General features: G+C 46.0%; 2 protein-coding genes across 9 annotated transcripts in view; both read left to right on the forward strand.

Annotated features, from left to right (window-relative positions):
• The window catches only part of PRDM10 (PR/SET domain 10), an 85,558-nt gene extending 82,265 nt beyond the window's left edge, over nucleotides 1-3,293 (forward strand). For both annotated transcript variants that reach the window (XM_059930038.1, XM_059930036.1), the window contains one exon: nucleotides 307-3,293. In XM_059930038.1, the coding sequence (XP_059786021.1) occupies nucleotides 307-504 (198 nt within the window). In that variant the 3' untranslated portion in view covers nucleotides 505-3,293. The remainder of the gene's footprint in view (nucleotides 1-306) is intronic.
• A 1,009-nt stretch (nucleotides 3,294-4,302) lies between these two features.
• The window catches only part of NFRKB (nuclear factor related to kappaB binding protein), a 35,613-nt gene continuing 21,211 nt past the window's right edge, over nucleotides 4,303-18,704 (forward strand). For 4 of the 7 annotated variants that reach the window (XM_059930046.1, XM_059930052.1, XM_059930050.1 and 1 more), the window contains exons 1-10: nucleotides 4,303-4,402; nucleotides 5,457-5,610; nucleotides 6,722-6,877; nucleotides 8,885-9,086; nucleotides 14,819-14,946; nucleotides 15,581-15,755; nucleotides 16,257-16,358; nucleotides 17,129-17,202; nucleotides 18,025-18,109; nucleotides 18,470-18,650. In XM_059930046.1, the coding sequence (XP_059786029.1) occupies nucleotides 6,743-6,877; nucleotides 8,885-9,086; nucleotides 14,819-14,946; nucleotides 15,581-15,755; nucleotides 16,257-16,358; nucleotides 17,129-17,202; nucleotides 18,025-18,109; nucleotides 18,470-18,650 (1,082 nt within the window). In that variant the 5' untranslated portion in view covers nucleotides 4,303-4,402; nucleotides 5,457-5,610; nucleotides 6,722-6,742. Of the gene's footprint in view, nucleotides 4,403-5,448; nucleotides 5,611-6,721; nucleotides 6,878-8,884; nucleotides 9,087-14,818; nucleotides 14,947-15,580; nucleotides 15,756-16,256; nucleotides 16,359-17,128; nucleotides 17,203-18,024; nucleotides 18,110-18,469; nucleotides 18,651-18,704 lie in introns of all 7 variants that reach the window. The other 3 variants (XM_059930047.1, XM_059930048.1, XM_059930049.1) reach the window with 3 other exon arrangements.

The following is an 18,704-nucleotide window of genomic DNA, read 5'->3' on the forward strand; positions in this document are numbered from 1 at the left end:
GAATTTCTAAATTCTCAGGGACAATACCATAGCACATTTTCTTTGCCAGGTAGGTTACCATCATGATGCAAATTTCTGTCCCTGAACTTCCTCACTGTATCATTTGGTACGACGACCAAGGTGCTCCCTTAAGTTACCTCTGTAGTCTACTTCTCTAAATGAATTAGGCAAAGCATCTCCCATAGGTGCCTAGTTTGGTTCCCCATGTAACATTTCTTTGCATATTCCTTCTCCCCACCGTGCCCCATAACTCTACCCCCCACTTTAGGCCTCAGATTTCTAAAGATCCTTTTCTTCCTGCTCTAGGGTCATTATGTGCTATCAGAAAGTCAATCAGAATTGGAGGAAAAGCAAGCTTCTGCTCTCACTGGTGGAGTCCAGGTTCAGCCAACTGCGCATGGTGACTTGGACCCCCAGACCACCAGCCAACAGCCCACCCAGTACATCATTACAACCACCACCAACGGGAATGGGAGCAGCGAAGTGCACATCACTAAACCTTAACTTCCATCCTTGAGCCAGAATCAAACAGTCACATCATGTCTTTTCTTATTCATACGTCTGGAACGTCTGGAAGCTTCTGACACTTAGAACTCTTTTTTAAGATTTATCACTCAAGAGTTTGGAAATCACAGTTTTGATGCTTATACATACACTGGGGCTTATTTTATCAAGGTCATCTTTACCAAATGGACTCTTCAAACCCTAGGAGTTTCTGCCATGGAATGGAGATCTTTCAGGGGAAAGTAGATTTCAAGACAGAGAAACCTTGCCTTGCTCTTGAGTTGGTTTTTTAACACATAGATAAGCCTTACTTTTCCTTTGTGGAAATATTAAGCAGTGTATTGTGTTTGTACCAAAGGTGGATAAAGGATGTGCCAAGTCCATGGCCACTGGACTTGTTGATTCCAAGCCATGGCACCAAAGGCGAAGGGGCATTTTATGGGCGTGTATTAGGTCGGAACTGCTTCATCTTGAGAGTTTGCATTCTCAGTAACTTAACAAAGGGAGCCCATTGAATATGAAAATGAAAATGATGAAGCAAAGGTTTCATCAGTGATGGTCTGAAGGAAAAACTGTTACCTAAATTTTTCTTATTGCTGATTTTTAAAAAACTTGCCTTTTTTGGAAAACCGTTGTTGGGCTATTGGTAGTGCTTTCCACAGACCCTGGCCCTCAGTGGACTAGGCCAGAACCTCATGTTCTGATAGATCTTACTTTATTACTCCACAACTGTGGACTCCCTGTACAAGAAAAGGATGCTTGGTGTCAACAGAATTTAGACTCCCAGGTTACAGGTTGGCCTCCCATTCTCTGGTTGTACTTGTATGAAGAAGGAGATATTGGAGATGACAGTACCAAGAAAAATTATTGACACTAAAACAACTATATAGAGCATAAAAAGCACTGAGACCTTGTCCTGCCTTTCAGGATCCATTTACCACTCATTGGTAAAGGGTGAATCCTTGCTCGTACTAGGTGTACCTGCAACCCTCGCTCACAGCATGCAGTGTATTTTAGTACTTCTAATTCTGTCTTAAAATGAACATTCTTTCAGGTTGGATGCAAAGGTGGTCCTCCTTATTTCTTAACACTTTCAACTTTAAATATATTGCAATTCATCTGGACCTTTTGGTAAGATGACCAACTTCACACCTAGGGGAAAAATAAAAATGTGGGGACCATTTATAATATGTTAGAGTAATTGTAAGGGATCTGGAAGGAATTCAATCTTAATATTACATTGTCAGTTGGGAGAGGGAGAAAAACTGCCTCAGTGATAGTTTTTCTTATCATTGTTCCTGTTTGGGAGTCTTATTAGCTGTGAATTCAATGGGGAAAATATTTCCCTTCTTTTTACTGTACATTCCAGTTGTGCACATAAAACACTGCAGAAATCAGTATGTAGTTTAACAACTTTTTGTGACATACTAATACATTTTTAGAATAATTATGGCATGGTAGAATTTATCATTCCAGAACAGAAAGACCTACCTTCAGTTTCAAATGAAGTTAAATAATTTTTTTATTGACATTTCTGGGTAAAAACTGGTTCTATAAATTAAGAAGTATAGTCGCTTCTTTATGGTAAAGACACCTTTTTGAAAAGTAAACAATTCTGTAAAGTAACTTTACTAATACGTAGACTTTGCACTTTATTATTGAGACCTCAGTCATTTAGTTATCCCTGACAATTTAGGCACTAAGAGAACTTGAGAGTTACTTGCTAATTGTGTAGAAAATGAAAATGGACTCTATATCTTTGGTAACAGAGGTAATGCTGATGTTTTCAATAGAAAATATTGACTCTGTATCACAATATAGAGATTTTTGAGTCCCAAAGTCCTACAATGTGATGATTATAAATATCCTAGTGTCCAGTCTAGAGAGACTTGCTAGGTAAAGCATATTAGACTTTCCCAAAGGTCCAGTTTAGTTTTTATAACTTAAATTTGGTCCTGTTGGTTCCTTTTTAATTTGAACCAGCAAGGTATTCCTCCCTCCCCTCAGGAATAACTTACTGATTAAAATGGAAAACTATCACTGAATGGAATGTTCATTTTATGCCAGTTATTTCAAGTTTTAAAATACACAGAAGAGAAAAAGTATTGCGGAAGGACCTCTGTTTCTTTCCCATCTAAGTTCTTTTTTTTCCCTTTTGTTTTTTTGTCCTTATGTGGAATAAGTAAAGACTCTAAAACTAATTTGTATATTATCAACCAGAGATGCAGGTGTGGCAGTCAAGCCAAACAACATTGCTTTAAGATCAGGTATTCTGTATATTTATTCTAAGATAATGGCTTTTCAAAAGGACTTGGATTTGAAGAGATGGCAGATTATAAGCCATCTGAAGACCCAATTTGGAAAAAATGTCTGTAGCCAATGTTCATACTGTGGCCTCGCCTAAGACACACTGGCACTGTAGACTTGGATCAGTGCAGTGTGAGCATTTTGGAGTAGGTTACATAGAGATTTTACATTTTTACTGTTTCATTTGTGCCCACATAAACAGACATTTCATCATGTAAAATTCCTGTTATTCCAGAGAAACCTATTGTTTTGATCTTCTGGAACTGTTTTCTGATTTGGAATTATCCTTTCAAAAGACTCTTAAGATATGTAGGGCTAAAAAGCACTTCATGAGATGCTGAAGCTGACCCACAGGTTGAAAATGTTGACCTTATCCTGTTATTTAAATGTGAACATTTACTGTACATTCAGTGAGTTATAGTGTTAATAGTCTTGTGCTACTCAGCAGGTGTAAAAATTAATAAATATTTTTTTTTAATAAACATCTTTCTTGTTTGTATGTGTACAAGTTACAAGAGCTTCTGAGATCATTACTTTTTTTTTTTTTTAAATAATACAACTTACATTGTTTTGACTCTGGTTCACTCTGGTGTGGTCAGAGACGTAAGGTCAGGGAATTTATGGATGGTAATATGGAATGATGTTCCCCTCCCCTTAGTGGTTTCCAATTCGAGACCCCTCCCAACAATCTAACAGGAACTAGGGGCAGGCACTCAGCCAGCTAGGGAAGAGCGATTGGCTTTATTTGGAAACCACTATTTGCCAACCAGGGAGGAACACCAGCTTGACTGACGTGTTTCCATCTAGTGGAGAGAACTGAGGATGCTCTCTGCACGACAGGTTGGAAGTAGCTGTGAAAGAAGTTTGAAGCGGTTCTAAGTAAAACCTAGTTTATAAGAAGAAAGCGGCCTAGATTCTTAACGAGAGGAAGATTAATCGAGTTTGATTAAGAAAATGTGTTTCTTCGATGTGTGTACTGTCTTTCCGGACGTCGAGGGTCCAGGGACAGGAGAGAGACGGGAGAGAGAAGTGGGGCCACGCCCGGGTGGGTCGCGCGGCACAGGCTCTGGTTCTTGTTCTCCTCAACGAAACTCGAGAAATCGCAAAATGGGAACTAATAGTGCACACAGCTGTGGTACAAAGACAATGATGGAAAGTGCTCTCAGCCTAGTGCCTGGAGCAGGCTATGAGATATGCAAACGTTAGCTGATAAAACGGCATTCACTCACTCATGGGCTCCGGAGCCAGGTGACTAGCAACACCGCCCTCCGGAAGCTTCTAAGCCAGGTGAGACCAACGAGACGCCTGCAAACTGCATCCCAAAGCCCAGCCCCGCGGGCTCACGCCACTCTAGGTTATGCCCCGCGAGCCCCTCCCCGCCCCGCCCCCGGCACTTCCAGGCCCCGCCCCGCCGCCGGCACTTCCAGGCCCCGCCCCATGCAGCTCAAGGCCCCGCCCCGCACAGCCCTGCCCCTTCCGCCGCCCGAGCCCGGAGCGTGCACGCACCGAGACGCCTTGCGGGAGCGAGCGCGTGCGGGAACCCGCGGGCCGAGAGGCGCAGCGGGTTCGGAGACCAGCGTCCGCGGCGCAGGTGAGGGCGGGCCGGGGCGGCGAAAGGGTTAAAGTGTTGCCGGGGAGCGGAGGGAGGGAGCGAGCGAGTGTCTGGGTCTCCGAGGGTCGCTGCCCCTGTGGGCACGGGACAGGGGAGCGGGCGTGTCGGGAGGCGGGCGGCCCGGGTGGGTGGGGGTTAGAGTTAGGCACGGTGTGGGGGGAGGGGCCGTGGGCGCGGAGGTGCCTGTTAGCGGGGCGGGACCCGGGCCTCGGGCTTGTGAGAGGCCGGCTAGGGAGGGGTTTAGCAGTTCGGAGCCGGCGGTTGCTCCGGAAGGAGTCTGGGGTTTGGCTTCTGAGTTGGGGAGGGTCCAGGAGGGAAGGTTATCCCAGGTGCAGAGGAAGGGCCATTGGGAGAGGCCTTCCCGGTCTAGTAAAGACGGGCCTCTTTGGTCCAGGACGCCGCAAGACTTAGAAGTCCTTGGCTTCCGGGTTTTCAACCCTTTGGAAGCTGCCTGCTTTTTGTATTTTGAGATCCTCTTCAGAATAGTAGCAGGGCACAGGTTGCCACTCGAAGGGATTAAATTTAGCTACACGTTCACTAATTGAATTGAATTGAAGTGAAGCTAATTGAAGAAACTAGCTTCACTAATTGAAGTGAAGCTAATTGAAGAAACTTGTGAGCAAGTTGTGAAACAGGTTATCCTCCTGAGAGTCAGGTAAAACACTGGCTTTGTAGCTGTTACCCTATTCTGTGCCAGTTCTGGCTTATAAGAGGACTTTATTCTGAGCATCAGGTTGCATCTACACTTCTTTTCTTTTTAAAAGTTTTGTTAAATGCAAATGCCATGTGCTTTCATACCTGCAGTCAGTTATTTAGGCAGCCGGGGTGTTCAGGATGCGGTAGTTCATCATGTGCTGAAGGGTGATGGGACACAGTTGCTTGGCGACCACGCAGCTGCTTTGAACACGAATCTTTCCACTGTACCTTTACGTAGATATGACATCTCTTCCAGATAACTGGAAATAATCAGTGCAAACGTGCTTATTTTAGCAGTAGTATTACAAGTCTACTCTTTATCATTTGAGAGTTTCAGGATGAGAAGTCATTACATGACTACGTGAAGTTACATAAATGCATCCACCTGGAGGTTATTCATTGCAGGATTCCAGGATTGGAAATAACAGTAGAGAGGACCGGGTCCAGCTCTCCTTCATCTTATATAGATAAGGAAATTGACAGCCTGTGAGGTAAGATTTGCCCAAAGTCACTGAGATGAGGCTAGGAGTTTGGTGTTTTAACTGTTAAATCTTTTGTGTGTGTGTGTGTGTGTTTTTTTTTTCTCCTTTCTATTTGGTAGAAATCAGAGAGAGAGAATGGTTTTAGCAAATGTTTGTGGAGTGGTTGAGTTCAGCCTCCCTGTGGGCCTGTTAACTGTGGCTTCAGCTGTGCACCTGATTCCAGCCATCAGCCTTATGAGATGCTCTCTGAAAAAGTTTTCCTGTGTACTTTTCTAAAGGTAGCCAGCAGTGTTTAGTTATTACAGGAAGGAGAAAAATAGCATTTCATCTACATGGTTATAAGTATCAGCTGGACCAACTAAAGTGGGTTGGCCGCTGACTTTGCTGGCTGTCCTGCTTTTCCTGATTTAAACTGAGAGTTTATCCAGGAGGTATTGTATGTAGTGTTAAGAACATGGGCTTGCAGTCATGCAGACTGGAGTTTCATTCCTACTTCTGGAGTTGGGCAAGTTGCTTATCTATTTTGATCCTAGGTTTTAGTATCTGTAGAATAGATGTAATAACCCTATCTTGCACACTTATAAGAATTAAATCAGGTGTATGAAAGGCCTGGCACTTAACAGGCCCTCATTAAATAACTTAGTGTTACTGTCTGAATTTTACTACTCTGTGGATTTTCAGTGAAATTTCTTTTGTGAAGGAACAACAAAGAATTACTTGCTAAAAAAAAAAAAAAATTAAATATATTAGAGTGAGAGATTACTGGCCTGGGAAGTCTAAATTATGGGCTGTGATCTAGTTATTTAATCTTTGAGTCTCGTTGTACTCTTGTGTAAAATGAAGGTGTAAGAAATTCTATAAATTGGGGAGTCACTGTAGAAGTATTCTGAGTAATGAGAGACTTGCTAGTTGAGATCTGAAATTCAGATGAGGATGCAGTGGTGGAAGGGAGGGAGAAGAGCTGTCTAGCTGTCTTTAGGGTGTATGGATAAGGTAGAAGAATAGGTTTGAGATTGAATATTTCCTGGGCCAGAATATTTTGTGAAAGAGCGTTAGTATCAACAGATCCCTGGGACTTCTGCCTTTCTGTCTCGGGGTCTGACTGCATTTATTTGTCTAGGTTACCTGTGGAACATAAGCAATGGATTCCTTGGACCATATGCTGACGGATCCCTTGGAGCTGGGCCCATGTGGAGATGGCCACGGCACGCGGATCATGGAGGACTGCCTCTTGGGGGGCACTAGGGTTAGTCTGCCCGAGGACCTTCTGGAGGATGTGAGTAGTGACAGCGGCACCATCTTTTCCTTTCTAGCACTTCCTCTCAGCCTTTTCCACACTCTGCAAGTTTTCGGTCTTTTGTGCTCCCTTCTTTCTGATTTTCTACATTGCAACCAGAGTGATCTTTTTTTTTAAAGTTTAAGTCTGTTTAATAGTCTGATTAAGGAAGAAAGTATAAGCTACATTCTGCATGTTTAATAACATGTAACTTGATAATGACATACGCCATATTTTGACAAGATAATTTTCAGCGGTTAGCAAATGTTTTATATTTAAGGGCAGAATTGTGTATATCTTTACATTAGAATGTTTACCCATGTTGTGAATCATGAAACAAAACACAAACATATTATCTCTGTCCATAAGGTGACCAACTTGCTAGTCAGTTAATAGTACCTTCCCTGGGATAGCATTAATAGTGTGCTTTTGACCACTTTTCACAGGCAGTCATCATGATTATTATGGTGGCATTTATTTAGTGCTTATTATGTGCAAGGCACTAGGTTTGCTGAAACGTGTTTATCGTCTTGTTTATTTTGCCATAGTTCAAACGTACGGACAGGCGTAGAGTATCATACGGCAAACATCTGTGCATCATTCAGTTTTGGGAGATAATTTCATTTAGTCATATTTGGTTCAGATTTTTCTTTCATAATATGTCAAAAATTGTAGATAAAATTAAAGCCACCGTTTTGCCCTTATTCCCTCTCCTACCCGAAGTAACAGGTACTGAACTTGGTGTATATCTTTCCCATTCATGTTTTCTTTGCATGCTCTTTCAAGTAAACCTCTTCATGTCCTTCATTCAGTCAGCAAACACTTGTTTCATTGAAGTACCTACTTTATGCCAGACACTGAGATGCCAGGAATAAAGTGGTATGCAGAAATAGGTTTGCAGGGGGAGATCTCGGACAGGGAGCCAGAGGAGCTTTGGTGCCTGCTTGCTGAGACGCCTGGCAGGTGGTTGGTTTCTGGGTTCTCTCCTGCTTAAACCCTTCAGTGGCTCCCCATTGTCCTTAGGATAAAGTCACAAGTACTTAACATGCTTATAGGTCCCTTGCTCCTCTCTCTGCTGTCTGCTGCTTCCCTTTCCCTCCCTGTTGTTGAGTTAGCCAGACATTGCCTGAACTCTTTTTTTATTTTTTTATTTCATTTATTTATTTTTAAAAATATTTATTTATTTATTTGGCTGCATCGGGTCTTAGTGGTGGCACACAGGACCTTCGTTTCAGCATGCAGGCTCTTCTGTTACGTTGCACGGGCTCTAGAACGGGCAGGCTTAGTAGTTGCAGCACGTGGGCTTAGTTGTCTTGTAGCACGTGGGATCTTAGTTCCCCAACCAGGGATTGAACTTGAGCCCTGGCAGTGAAGTCCTAACCACTGGACCATCAGGGAATTCCCAACAGATCTCTCAAGTTTTTTATTTTTTATTTTTTTTTAAGTTTATTTATTTGTTTATTTTATTTTTGGCTGCGTTGGGTGTTTGTTGCTGCGCGCGGGCTTTCTCTAGCTGTGGCGAGCGGGGGCTGCTCTTTGTTACGGTGCGCAGGCTTCTCATTGTGGTGGCTTCTCTTGTTGCGGAGCATGGACTCTAGGCGCGCGGGCTTCAGTAGTTGCAGTACGTGGGCTCAGTAGTTGTGGCGTGCGGGCTTAGTTGCTCCGCGGCATGTGGGATCTTCCCGGACCAGGGCTCGAACCCGTGTCCCCTGCATTGGCAGGTGGATTCCTAAGCACTGCGCCACCAGGGGAGCCCTGATCTCTCAAGTTTTGAGAATTGAGTAAAGATCAGTGGAATTTTAGTTTGTTTAAAAAACGTAAAAACTTGGATGACGGTGATTTTTGCACAACTTTGTGATTGTACTTAATGCCACTGAACCATACACTCAAAAATGGACAAAATGGTAGATTTTATGTTATGCATATGTTACCCACTTATGCACAAAAAACTTAAAAACTTCATTTTTTTCTTGCTCACTTTCCTCCTGCTTTTCCTGATTCTCCCAGCCCGAGATCTTCTTTGACGTAGTCAGCTTCTCAACGTGGCGGGAAGTACTGAGCGACTCGCAGCGTGAGCACCTCCAGCAGTTTCTGCCGCGCTTTCCGGAGGACGGTATCGACCAGCAGGATGAGCTCGTCCTCGCCCTGTTCAGTGGGGAGAACTTCCGCTTTGGAAACCCTCTGCACATCGCCCAGAAGCTTTTCCGAGGTGTGTAGCTCAGCGTTCTCGTTCTGAGAGGAGTGGAGGGTGGGAACACACCCACTTCTGTGCGTACTCCTTTCTTCGTTTTATTCTATTTTTATGTGTAGACACTGACTCCAAGTGCTTTCATGCAACACTTTGCTGCCTAGGCCGTTCTTTTTTTTTTTTTTGTCTTTTTTTTAATAAAAATTTTTAACTTACATAGGAAACATATAAATCATAATTGTATTGCTCATTGATGTGTTATATGAACTCAGCTGGGTAACCGCCACCCAGATCAAGAAGTAAAACATTATTAGCGTCTTAGAGGCACCCTTTATGACTAGTGTTCAAAAATTATTAAAAACAGTTTACCATTTGGTTTATCGCATGGATGTATGTGTGTGTGATGCACAGACACATTTTTTTCTGCAGAAAACCTGACACTTTACCACCAAGCACTTCAGCGTGTGTGTATCTCTTAGCAAAGACATCCTTCCACATAATCACAGTCTTAAATTCACACCCAAGAAACTTTACATTGAACAAGTGATAGCGTAGAATATCCCATATTCAGATTTTCTCAGTTGTTCCCAATGTCCTTTATAGTTGGCTTTTAAATCCAGGATCCACTCAAGATTCATGTGTTGTGTTTGGATCTTCTGTCTCTCAGCTCCCTGAATCTAAGGCCCTCTGCCTTTTTTCCCTTGTCTTTGAAAATACACTTGTGAAGAGCCCAGGACACTTGAATCGTAAAATGTCTTGCTTTCTGGGGAGTTGTCGTCTTGCTTCCTCATAATTCGTTTTGGGTTAAACATTTTGCCCAGAAAGGAGATGGGAAATGTCATTTCTTTCTCATCCCTCCACTCAGGGGATATGTGATGTCAGTCTTGCATTGTTGGTAGGGAGGCTTTCGATCACTTGGCTCTGTGGTATCTGCCAGAGCTACTAACTGTAAGGGCACCTTTTTTCCCCTATAATTAAGAAGCAATCTGTAGGGTGATATTTAGGGTGATATTTAGGGACCATGTGATAATCTTATTTTCCAAAAGCATTTGTTTTACCCAGCGGTTTTAGCATCCACTGACCCTTGCCTGAACTGGTCATTACATTGGGGATTCCAGAATGGTTTGGGGCCACTCTTCAGTCACAGTTTGCTTTCTGTCCAGTGGAGAGGAGCAGAGGATGCTTCTTCCCTTCCCGCTTTCTGGGGTGACTTTGCATTGGCTGGAGGCCCTGAAAGACAGCACATCTTGAATTTGTGAAACTGGACAGCTTGACAGCTGTAAAAAGACTGGAGGGAATAAGCTTATCATTTCAAACTGTATTATCTTAAGGTTTAAACTGAGCATTCCCTCCTTTGGTGGATCATTAAGGAGGATTTCCCTTCTGGTTGGCCAGTGTTTTATGTCACTGAAGCCAGGGTCTCAGGTGGGATAAGCTGGTAGGCCTGGTTGGTAGTAGAGGCCGTATCAGGGACTGTCTGTAATGTTGGCACGTTTCCCTCCAAAACAATGTGATGGTCAGGTAAGGATGCAAACAAGGAATGCAAGGCAGGAGTTCTGCTCATGTTTCAGGTCCCTTGGTGTTGCAGACAGTTGCGTTACCATGGTTATTGTGGTTATGCGTCTTGACTGAGCTGGCATTGCTTTCGGTGTGCTTTTACTTTTGCTTATCTTGTTCTGTTTTAAAAACTCACCTTTTCCATAAGTTCCAAGTGCTTGTCGAGCTCCCTTGCCTTCTGTTTCCTACAGGAAAGGGTCGTCGTCATGAGCTCCAGCTTCCCACTTCCAGCCTCCCCCCAGCACACTGTAGTCGTTTCCCTCCTGACCTACTTTTACTTGTCTCGGAGGAAGGATTTTTTCGTCTGTTTAAGGTTAACCTCTGCTCTTGATCCTCTCATGTTTTACGTCCTCTGGGACCTCGTTTCTCAGTGAACCGTTCTACCACGTGTATTTACTCCACTCCTTCTTTTTCAGCCTGTAGATGTGGTCGAGGGTCTCACACGAAAAAAGTCCTTAACCATCTGTCCCCTTCGTCGTCCTCTGTCATTTTCCCTTTTCTCGGAACTTCTTGAAAGGCATCCATAGCCGCCGTCCCCTGGTGGCTGTTTCCTATGCCTGCCAACACCTTCGACTTTCTAAATTTTAAATTTCAAACCTACAGAAAAGTTGCAAGAATTTATAATTGACACCCACATACTCCTTACCAAGTTCACTAACTATGAATATTTTGCCACATTTTTTTCTTGTCATTATTGTACCTATTACCACTATTTTTATTTTTGCTGAACCACTTGAGAGTATTGCAGACCTAAGACTCCTAATTTTTCAGCGCTCATCTTTGAAGAGCAAGAACATTCTCTTAGGTAACCAGAAATGATCGAATTCAGAAATTAGAAAATACTGTATTTAATTTAAATTCTGTACTTAAGTTCTGTATTTCAGTATAAAATTTAACACCGACGTGTTGTTATCTAATGTGTGATCCAAATTCCTATTTTGCTAGTTGTTCCAGTGCGTGCTTTTTCCTCTGCTCCATTTCTTTTCAGTGAATGTGTAATTTGCAAACCAGCATATGGCTCTTCTGTTCTCTCCTTAACCCGTCTGTAGCGTTTGATGCCTTGACCTCTGTCGTGAGACTCCCCCGCTTTGCAGCTGTGGCCCTCCCCGCCCCGGCTTCCTCCCGTACCTCCCGTGCCTCAGACGCCCTCCCCGCACCCCTCTCTCTGCTGAGCCCTCATCTGCTCGCTCTTCCTGCCTCTGCTCCTGCCGTTAGGCCCCCTCTCCCTCCCCGCCTGCCTGCTCTCACCCACCAGCTCTTCTCTGGGGGCTCTCGCCGGGGCTGCTCCAGCCACCATCTCCACACAGCCACCAGCGTGAGCATCTCAGAACTTTGCTTTTCAGAGTGTTTACCAATTGCCTTCACTTGGAATAAAATTCACAGCCTACCAGGCTCTGTTGCCCCCAGTTTACCAACTTCCCCTGGTGCTGCAGTCTCTTTTGCCGCTGCTCTCTGGCCCAGTGCCGCCAATAGAAATGTTACGTGAGCCACACGTTCAATTAAAAAATTTCCAGTACCCATATTAAGAATGGTAAAAGCAGTTTAATTTTAATAATATACTTTCTTTAAGTTGATGTACTCGAAATGTTATTCATTTATTTTTAAAAATAAATTTATGTATTTAATTTATTTATTTTTGGCTGCATTGGGTCTTCATTGCTGCACACGGGCTTTCTCTGGTTGTGGTGAGCAGGGGCTACTCTTCGTTGCGGTGCACGGGCTTCTCATTGTGATGGCTTCTCTTGTTGCAGAGCACGGGCTCTAGGCACGTGGGCTCAGTAGTTGTGGCTCATGGGCTCTAGTGCGCAGGCTCAGTAGTTGTGGTGCACGGGCTTAGTTGCTCCATGGCATGTGGGATCTTCCTGGACCAGGGCTTGAACCCATGTCCCCTGCACTGGCAGGTGGATTCTTAACCACTGCGCCACCAGGAAGTCCCTCGAAATGTTATTTTAATAGAGCATTTGACTGTCTTGGTGGGGGAAACTAAAGACTGAAGGAAGGTGACTTTGGAGAAGTACAGAGGCAAAGAAGTAGAACTTTCATCCAATTTGAATTCTTGCCTCTTTTCTTGAAGGTCAAATTCCCTATCTCCCTGCAACAGGCAGCATAACGCGGTGGCTAGGAGCGGCTCTGGAGCTGGACTGCCCGGGTTCAGACCTAATTTCCCCTTTTATTAGCTGTGTAACCTTGCGCCAGTTATTTAATTTCTCCATGCTTCAGGCTCTTCAGTAAAATGAGGATGCAGTAGTACTTCTTTGTGGGGTGGTTGTGAAGACGAAGTGAGTTAATATATGCAAGGCCCTCCTTATGTGGTGACAGTTCCATGTCAGGTCCTGTTCTAAGTGTTTGCTGTTTTTCATTACCTTGGAATATCATTAAAGTGGTTGGAATTTAAAAAATAAAAAAAGAAACACCGTGTACTTCAGTGCCTCATTTTAGCCTTCTGAGGTTAGCGTCTCCATCTTTCCCCTTAGTTCACTTCGTAGCAACCTACTCAAATCTAATATTCCAAAACGGACCTCTCTCATTGCGGCTCCCGCAGTGGTACGAGTTGCTCGTGTCCAGTGATCTAGGTACCATGTTCCCCTTCCTGCCCCAGCATCCAAACTAACAGCAGGTCTAATCTTTCTCCCTCGAAATATATCTGAAGTCTCTCTACTGCCATTCACATAACCACTACTCACTGATCGGCTAATATGTGCCAGACATTCTTCAAGGTTCTGGAGATACAGTCATGACCTTACTTTCTAATAGGGGAAAACAAGATAATAGACAAGCAGGTGTTTGTTGGTGTCACGCAGGAAGGGTAATGGGTCTGGAAGTGACGGGAGGGAGCTGGTTCAGAGCTGGTGGTTGGGCAGGGCTTCTCTGTGGAGGTGCGTTCGGACAGAGAGACTCAGTGAAGGTACGACGAGCAAGCCGTGAAGTACTGGGTGTTAGTAGGAAGCCTTGCAGGCAGAGGGGACTTTAAGGACAAAGCCTTTGTGAAAAGGCAGAGGGGACTTTAAGGACAACGGCTTTGCAAAAAGTACGGTACTTCAGGAAACAGCGTGGGCCGCGGTGGAGTGAGCAAAAGAGAGGCTGTTGGAGGATGAGGCCGAGATACACGGGACCCACAAGGAAGGACCCTGCAGGCCTCCTGGCGCCTTGGCTCTACCCTGGGTATGCGGGCAGAGGTCCGACCAGGCCACTGTCGTCCCTCTCCTAGATCACTGCAGTGGTTTTCTTCTTTCTCTTTTGCTCTCGGCCGTGTTATTCTCCTGCTTTAAACCCTTCAGCTGATTTCCACTACACTCAGGATAAAGTCCAGACTGTGCGGTGGTTTCTGTGTGGTGTGACGTCTGCCCAGTTTCACAGGTCATCTTGGCCCCTCTTCGGCTAAGCCCCTCTGCTTTCCTCACACCAACATTTCTTCAGGGGTTGGAGTGGGCACATTGTTCCTTGCTTCAGGGCCTGCCTTAGCACATGCTGTTCCTTCTGCCTTTTCCCTATTTTTATTTTAAAAATTCCTACTTACTTAATTTTCCTCCCAATTTTTCGTTTTGAAAATTTTTTTTTAACTTATGGCTGTGTTGGGTCTTCGTTTCTGTGCGAGGGCTTTCTCTAGTTGTGGCAAGCGGGGGGCACTCTTCATCGCAGTGCGCGGGCTTTTCACTGTCGCGGCCTCTCTTGTTGCGGAGCACAGGCTCCAGATGCGCAGGCTCAATAATTGTGGCTCATGGGCCCAGTTGCTCCGTGGCATGTGGGATCTTCCCAGACCAGGGCTCGAACCCGTGTCCTCTGCATTGGCAGGCAGATTCTCAACCGCTGCGCCACCAGGGAAGCCCTGAAATTTTTTAAACATACAGAAAAGTTGAAAACTAATAACGTATGATGCACATCCGTAAAACTTACCTATGTTTATCAGTTGTTAACGTCTTCCCACAGTTGCTCTGATCGGGTCTCATTTTATGTCGCCTTCCTTAGGGGCTCCTTTCCTGGTGTCACTCTTCTTGCTCTCTTCGGTTGTTTTAGGTTGGTTTCCTGGCAGCACGTCAGAGAGTCGAGTACTGGCTTACGTGCTTTCTGTCTCTCCCCCTGGACCGTAGGCTCCCCTTTCCCCACGCTATCCTCCCATTGGTGCAGAGCTGGCCACCTCCCCCGCCCTCGCTGATGGGTGGCTGACAGATACGTGTGGCTGTGCCTCTTCTTTGCAGACGGACACTTCAACCCCGAGGTGGTCAAGTACAGGCAGCTGTGCTTCCGGTCGCAGTACAAACGCTACCTCAGCTCCCAGCAGCAGTACTTCCACCGGCTGCTGAAGCAGATCCTGGCCTCGCGGAGTGTAAGTGCCCCTGGGAGCTGCGTGGGACTCACACCTGGTGACCCAAAGGGGCGGATCAGGGGCAAGAACAAAAGATACCACTGAGGAAGGAAGCTGCCCATCAAGCCCCGACACGACCAAGTGCATCCTTTCTTCTTATGATACGTTTTAAGATGTATCCTGATTTCAGATACGTTAGAACAGGAACAGAAGAAGGATACATCTTAAAATTGATGAAATATTGTAGCTTCTGTATTTACCCAGAAAAAGAGGTAGCTTTCAGATCCATGGTGGGTCGTGCAGGAGAACCAGCTTGCCCTCAAGTTCACGTTTGGATGCCTGATGGGTGCCAGGCTCAGCGGCTCCGGGTCTGGACCGGCCTTGGGATGCCTTGGGGCAGAGTAGTTCTGGCTCTTAGTGGTCCCTTAAGCTTCGGTATGGAGATACTTCGGTGTCGGGTGTAAGGATTCATTCTCGATGGAGCAGCGCAGCGCTCAGATTGGGGACTTTCCGTCATAATCAGCACAGGCCCCTTTGATTTGGAAGGAGGGAACCGAGCTCGCTAACAAAGAAGAGAAGAACGTGTAGACTCGGGGAGCGTGTCAGGACAAGCTGTGGCTGAGGCCGTGCCCCCATCCCATCCGATCTCTCCCAGGACCTGCTGGGGATGGCCCGGCGGAGCGGTCCCGCCCTCCCCTCGCGGCAGAAGCGCCCCTCACCGTCCCGCACCCCCGAGGAGCGGGAGTGGCGCACCCAACAGCGCTACTTGAAGGTCCTGCGGGAGGTGAAGGAGGAGTGCGGGGACTCGGCCCTGTCGTCGGACGAGGAGGGTATGTGCCCTCCGTGCCCCGCACCGCCTGTATCTCATCGGTCCACACCTGCAGCTGCTCGTCCGGTGGGAGGCCGTGGTAGCCATTTCCCCGCGAGGAGGCCGTCCCTGTGGTTTGTCTGGGCACCTGGTGACGCTCAGAGCCGTTGGGTGGCTGTGACTGCACACCTCGCCGCCCTTGGCGCTCAGGCGCAGGCGGGGCCCTCGCAGCAGGCGCGCTGGTCCAGTCGGCTGCTCGAGAGAACCACTCTCCCCGCGGGAGAGTAATAGTGACTGTGACCTCGGCAGTGTGACCCGCCACTGTTGAAGTCTGTCCTCCCGGAAGAGCCTTTGCACTGACTCAAGTGCCGCAGTCCGTCTGGGGAAGGGTCAGGAAGGAATGGTGGAGCCTGGCCTCCCTCTTGTTGGCTTAGCCTTCTTGAGCCCAAGGAGCCACTTACCCAGTCTCCCCTGCTGGAGTCCACAGGCAGGTTGGATTTACAAGAAAACTTTTCTTTTGCAGATCTCAGCTCGTGGCTCCCGAGCTCTCCAGCGCGCTCTCCTAGCCCTGCGGTGCCCCTCAGGGTGGTGCCCACGCTTTCCACCACGGACATGAAGACTGCAGGTGAGTGGGGCTCTGGGCGTGGGTCTGAGGACTGGCGTGGGTCTGAGGACTGCCTCGGGGTGGGAGACTGGGTTCTGCCTGCCAGGAACGCAGAGCGGTGTTCCTTAGAATGAGGAGACTTGGGGAAGGTTTTGTGTAGCTCCACTTTTCCGCAGGTAGGTAGGCCAGCTGGCCTTCTGTCCTTTGTTTTGAAAATTTCTCTTAGGAGCTGATCAGCTGGCATTTTGGCCTCAAGAAAGCAGAATCTTAAAATAACAATATCGGGACTTCCCTGGCGGTCCAGTGGTTAAGACTCCACGCTTCCACTGCAGGAGGCTCGGGTTCGGTCCCTGGTTGGGGAACTAAGATGCTGCCTGGCGCAGCCAAAAAACAAACAAAAACAACAACCAAAAAAAACCCCCAAAATAATACTAAGGGATAATTCAATAATAGAACAAAAGGGGTAACCAGAGCCACAGCAGTTTCTTGGCATGTCTGTGAAATTAGAGACTATTTTTAGTTGGGATAGGAGTCAAAGAAGAATGTTAAGAAACTTCTAGGTGTTCTAGGAGCAGCTGAGTACCGAGGTCGTTGTTATTGACGAGCGTACAGAAAAGCTGCAGAGTAGAGCCTGTGACTGTTTCAAGGTTGTTGGTGATTGTAGTACACAGGTCAGAAGGGAAACGCAGAAAGTATCTCACTTTCCAGTATTACAAGTGACCAGAAAGATGTGAATTTGAGCGTTGTGGAAGTGAATGACCGTCCATGTGGTTTGGTTCCTTTTCTCTCAGATAAAATAGAACTGGGGGACAGTGACCTGAAGATAATGCTAAAGAAGCACCATGAGAAGCGGAAACACCAACCAGTAAGATTGGAGGGGGTGGTCAGTAGGTTTTCAGTCTTAATTCCCCGGATCAGCTATCCTGGGATGATACAGGCAGTCACTATGTTATTAGTCCCTTTTCCTTATCCTTGTTAGGGGACAGGAGCAGCATGGGAGGCCCAGTAACACTAAAGATGTGCGGAGAAGACAGATGCTTTGACTTTATAAGGCACGCTTACCGCCGTGTCTGATCCAGTCTTTAGGACGACACTGCTGTGTGAATCCTTTCGTCCGTTTAGCAGGGCTTGGAGAGCCCAGGGAGCTTGTGTGACGCCCGACGGCCAGTAAGTGGCAGAGCCAAGCGTCAGAGCCTGTGCTTTTCCCACGTTTTACGTTTCTGTTCCTCTGCTCCACCAAATCGAGGTAACGCTGAGCCAGAGATCATGGTGGAGGAAGGAAAGGCAGTTCATCAAGGCAGAGTGGTGAGATGGGAAGAGTCTCATGTTGGGGTTAGAACTGAGTTCTGTCTCTGTCTTTTCCACTTACTGTGATGTGGGGCAAATCCCTTAACTTCTCTGAATCCCGTTTTCAGTCTTTGTAAAATACCACTTAACAAGACTGAAGAGCATATAAGATAAGGAACGCAAAAGAGCTTTATAAACTAAATGCTACACATGAAGGGTTGGAACTCGGTTCTCCCCTGCCCCATTATGAAGAGCAATAGTTTTTATCTCTGTACGTTTTAAATTCAACACAAGTACCTCAAGTGCACGTAACCTCTAGTTTTATCTGTAAATTGGGAAAATCAACAGTTTTAGCTCCTCTTTTGGACCTCCATAACAAATCTCTGAATATCACGTCTAGGATCACCCAGACCTTTTGACGGGGGACCTGACTCTCAATGACATCATGACTCGAGTAAATGCCGGCAGGAAGGGCTCTCTAGCAGGTAAGTGACGTCCCCTGTCGGTGGCCATCGACTGTGGTGTTAGATTACGCAGGCCTCTGTACGCATTGCAAAGGAAAAGGAAACCGCAGCATTCTTCTTGCTGATAGCCTTTATATCGTTACTGCTGCTTATGGGTTTGTAGGTGGAGAGTGAATTTAAAATCAGTACAACAGATCATTGACTCTTTAAAGCACTCATTGAGTTTGGTTTAAAAAACAAAATGAAACTATATGTCTTATTACTGAGACTTTTCTTTGTTTTTCTGGTGGGCCTTGGGAAAATAATATACTCCTGATAAGACTCCTCATTTCCTGATGTAGAAAATGCAGTTCTATGACTTGAGTTGCTTTTCTTCCCCAGCACTATATGACTTGGCTGTCCTTAAAAAAAAGGTTAAGGAAAAAGAGGAAAGGAAGAAGAAGAAAATAAAAATGATCAAATCAGAGGCAGAGGATCTGGCGGAACCCCTAAGCGGTACTGAAGGGCTCCCACCCCTCTCACAGGCACCGTCTCCACTGGCCATACCCGCTATCAAGGAGGAGTAAGTGAGCAGCGGGGGTCGTGGCTCAGGGCTGTCCCCAGAGCTGGTGCTTCT

Source organism: Balaenoptera ricei, chromosome 8, assembly GCF_028023285.1.
Source record: "Balaenoptera ricei isolate mBalRic1 chromosome 8, mBalRic1.hap2, whole genome shotgun sequence".
In the NCBI taxonomy this organism is placed as follows: domain Eukaryota; kingdom Metazoa; phylum Chordata; class Mammalia; order Artiodactyla; family Balaenopteridae; genus Balaenoptera; species Balaenoptera ricei.